The following is a 3533-nucleotide window of genomic DNA, read 5'->3' on the forward strand; positions in this document are numbered from 1 at the left end:
GTTGGAAAGAACGGCAAGCAGGCGATACTATCGACTCAACGGTGTCGCCAAGAGGACGTCGCCGTGGTGAGGAAGAGATCAAGGTCACCTTATTTGACGCAGCACCCATGGAAGTCCAAGGACTAGTCAAGACTAGTCTGTAGACTAGTCTATGAGTCTCAACTTCAGGGCCGACTAGACTTCAGTGTCGACTGGTCTATGAGTCGAAACTTCAATGTCGATTCGTGTGGACTAGTCATGCTTAGTCTATGAGTCTCAACCTCAGAACGACTTGTCGACTCATCGACTCGTAAACCTTGGCAGCACCAACCTCACCACAATGGCGCTACTAGACGAAGACGAAGCCCTAAATCAATGAAACAACTGGGAGAGAAACAGGAGCCTACCCCCCTCCACTAGCCGCCGGAGCAGCGGACGAAGAGGGGTGGAGATCAGGGTCTCGCCGGCGTCAAGGAAGGCAGGAACTATCGCCTCTGTCGCAAAGTAACAAGGCGAAGTGGTTTCTAACACTTGGGAGTACCGTGGGAAAATGGAGTGTTTGGGGCTCTACTCTTGACACAAACATATAGTCAATTATTACTCAATAAAGGGAATAGCTACTGTCCCATGTCTTGAAGATCATAGAAGATACATGGTTTTCTAACTCTTGGGAGTACTGTGAGAAAATGGAGTGTTTGGGGCTCTACTCTTGACCATAGTTTTAAATAGCGCGCTAAGCATCTTAGAGGCGGACCTCTTTCAAATGCTATAGCGTGCTATAGCGCGCTATTTAAAATGTCTGCTCATTTGTATGGACCAAAGTCTCTTAGTGCAAGACCTTTTATAAACGCTATAGCGGGCTATTTAAAACAGTGCTCTCGACACAAACTTATGTCCATTATTACTCAATAAAGGGATAGCTATGTGCCTATGCCTTGAAGATCATAGAATATCAAAACAAAAGGACATAAATCATGAACATAGGCTCCTGACATGGTTTTCTTTGTACTCTCTCCATCTAGTATAAACATTTGTTCATTACTTTTTCTAACTACATATGGAGAAACTGCGAAGATAGAATTATATAGAACTTTTTAACAAATTCAACTAGTATAATCTTTCTAATGACATATCTAAGTAACTTTTTTATACATTCAAAGATCGCCGCGTAGAAATGGAAAGAAAATATAAACATAGCATGTACCTTTTATCTACTAGGAAGTCATTGATCTTGCTAATGAGTGTTTGTAGACTCCCTGCTTCCGTGTTAGAATAATCCTGACCGCTAACTTCACTAAGAATAGTCCTCATGATACTCATCATGTTTGCGGTCCGCGACACAGAAAAGAAGGCCCAGCACTCGAAGTGCCCTTTGATCTCTTGATACACTTGGTTTGCAAGAGTTGTTTTGCCCATTCCTCCGGATCCAACGATGGAGACTATCTTTGGTTGTTGTTGTGTTGACACAAACCCATCATCTTCGGTCAACAATTTGATCAGCTCAGCCTTGGGTTCATCGATTCCAACAAGCTTCGATGCATGCTCAAATATAGCAAGAGCTCTTGGGTCAACGGTTGCATTCTTATTGTTGGAGATAGCTACACCAGTCCTGTATCTTGCATTCCTATCACCCACCTCAATGATCTGTTTCTTCAGATCCTGAATCTCTTTACCTATCCGACGACGAGCCTTCATCTTCCCTAGCTTCCCTAGGGAGTTCTTGACCTTCCCGATGAAGCCATCTGGCTTTTCATCTTTGTCACCGATGCTTTGCATGAAGTCATCGATGGCATCCTCCAGGTCATAGGACAACTCTCGCACCTCATTCATCCAAACTTTATCCTGCACATCAGGATCCTCATCCTCAGACGTCTTGAGGAGAAAAGCCTCCATGGCGGCAAGCTCATTAGTGAGAGACTTGATCTCCTTGCGAATTGTCTTGAAACGCTTGTACTCGTTGCCGAGCAGAACGATCAGCTTCCGTATGACTGGTTTGAGGACCCCCGTGGCCACGCTGACGAGTGCAGCCTCCATGGCCATGCTAGCTCAGAGCTTGGCCAGTCAACTGTGCGTGGAGGCTGATTGCACTGACAGTTAACAGGTGCTACCAATTGACAACCTGAAAAAAAAGAGAGAATTGATTAGTAGACTGAACATCTAGCTACAAATCGCTCCCATGGAACCTGAATTTTTATTTGTGTCGGAGACACAGGGAGATGGGTTCATACCAGATTGTGGTGCAACCCAGCGCCACAGCTCGCTCGATTCGCAGTGCAGGTGAAGAGTGGATTTGATTTTATTCTCGGCGTCGTGGATCTGAACCCTGAAAGAAGATATATAGATTAACAGAGGTGAGGCCGAGCGTTGCTGCACCAAAAATGGCGATGCTATCTCAGAGCTCGGCCAGTCAAAAATGTGCGTGGCTGCAGAATGCACTGACAGTAAACAGCTAACTACAAATGGGCAACCTGAAAAGGAGGAGGGATTATTACACTGAACAGATAGTGGAAGCTGAGTTTTCATTGGTTCATACGTACCTGATTATCGTGTTGGTTCGTATATTGTTGGCCACGCGCACTGACGGTGAACAGTGCTCTTGTGGTGGTCGTGGATCTGGACCTGAAAGTGAATGGATTCACGGGGTGAGCCCGACCATTGCTGAACCAAACGAGCTACAGAGCGTCCGCAGTGCCGGCGCAGTCCAATGCGCGGCGCCGACGATGGCATCGGAGGAGATCGAAGCAGGTAGCGAGCTGACGGGGCCGTACATACCGGGATGTGGATCCGGCCGCGGGGTAAACTGCGCTGTGCCGGTCGCGAGGTAGCCCCGGCGCCTTGTCAGGCGAGGAGAAGGGGGGTGGGAGCTCTGGCGCCGGCGACGCGTGCGCCGCGAGACGGTCGGCGTGCCGGGTGAACAGTAGATTAATTATTTCCACGGCGTCATCGATCTGGAGCTGAAATAGAATGGATTAACCAAGGTAAGCGCAAAAAATCGCTGCACAGGACGAGCAACAGACCGACCCCGTGCCGGCGGGTGCCAATGCGCGCCGGCGCCGGCGGCGTCATACTACAAAGAGATCGAAGCACGGCAAGGGGGGTTCGTACACGTACCTAGCCAGCACACGATGGATCTGCTGCCGGATTGAGTTGACCGCGGAGGAACAACCCAGCAGCAGCTGGCCCGGCGAGGAGAAGCTCGGACTCCGGCGACGCGTGCACGGCGAGGCGAAGGAGAGTGGCAGCAGTGGGAGTGAGGGCATCTCCAGCCGTTGGCCCCCCAGGGGCGTCTAAAAGCGCCGCCGGGGTGAGCCGGCGCAAAGAAAGGCCCTGCGGGCGAGTCGTCGCCCAGCCGTCGGCCCCCAGGGCCGCCCCCAGCACTGGTAGAAAAAGAGGCTTCCGTCCAGCCCCATTAGTCGTGAAACTGTAGGAACCGCGACTAATGAAGTCTTTAGTCGCGGTTCGGCAGACGAACCGCGACCAAAGGCTTGGGCCAGGGCGCTCGGTGGCCAGCTGGTGCACGTGAGGGGCTTTAGTCGCGGTTGGCCAGGCCAACC

The 3533-nt window shown here is 50.4% G+C and overlaps 1 protein-coding gene across 1 annotated transcript in view; it reads right to left on the minus strand.

The window, feature by feature from the left end:
- LOC119325033 (disease resistance protein RGA5-like) overlaps window positions 1-2089 on the minus strand; it is a 5672-nt gene extending 3583 nt beyond the window's left edge. Inside the window, exon 1 of the mRNA XM_037598790.1 lies at window positions 1184-2089. Within this exon, the coding sequence (XP_037454687.1) occupies window positions 1184-2019 (836 nt within the window). The 5' untranslated portion in view covers window positions 2020-2089. The remainder of the gene's footprint in view (window positions 1-1183) is intronic.
- Window positions 2090-3533: the final 1444 nt, after the last annotated feature.

This window comes from Triticum dicoccoides, chromosome 6B (genome assembly GCF_002162155.2).
Source record: "Triticum dicoccoides isolate Atlit2015 ecotype Zavitan chromosome 6B, WEW_v2.0, whole genome shotgun sequence".
Taxonomy (NCBI): domain Eukaryota; kingdom Viridiplantae; phylum Streptophyta; class Magnoliopsida; order Poales; family Poaceae; genus Triticum; species Triticum dicoccoides.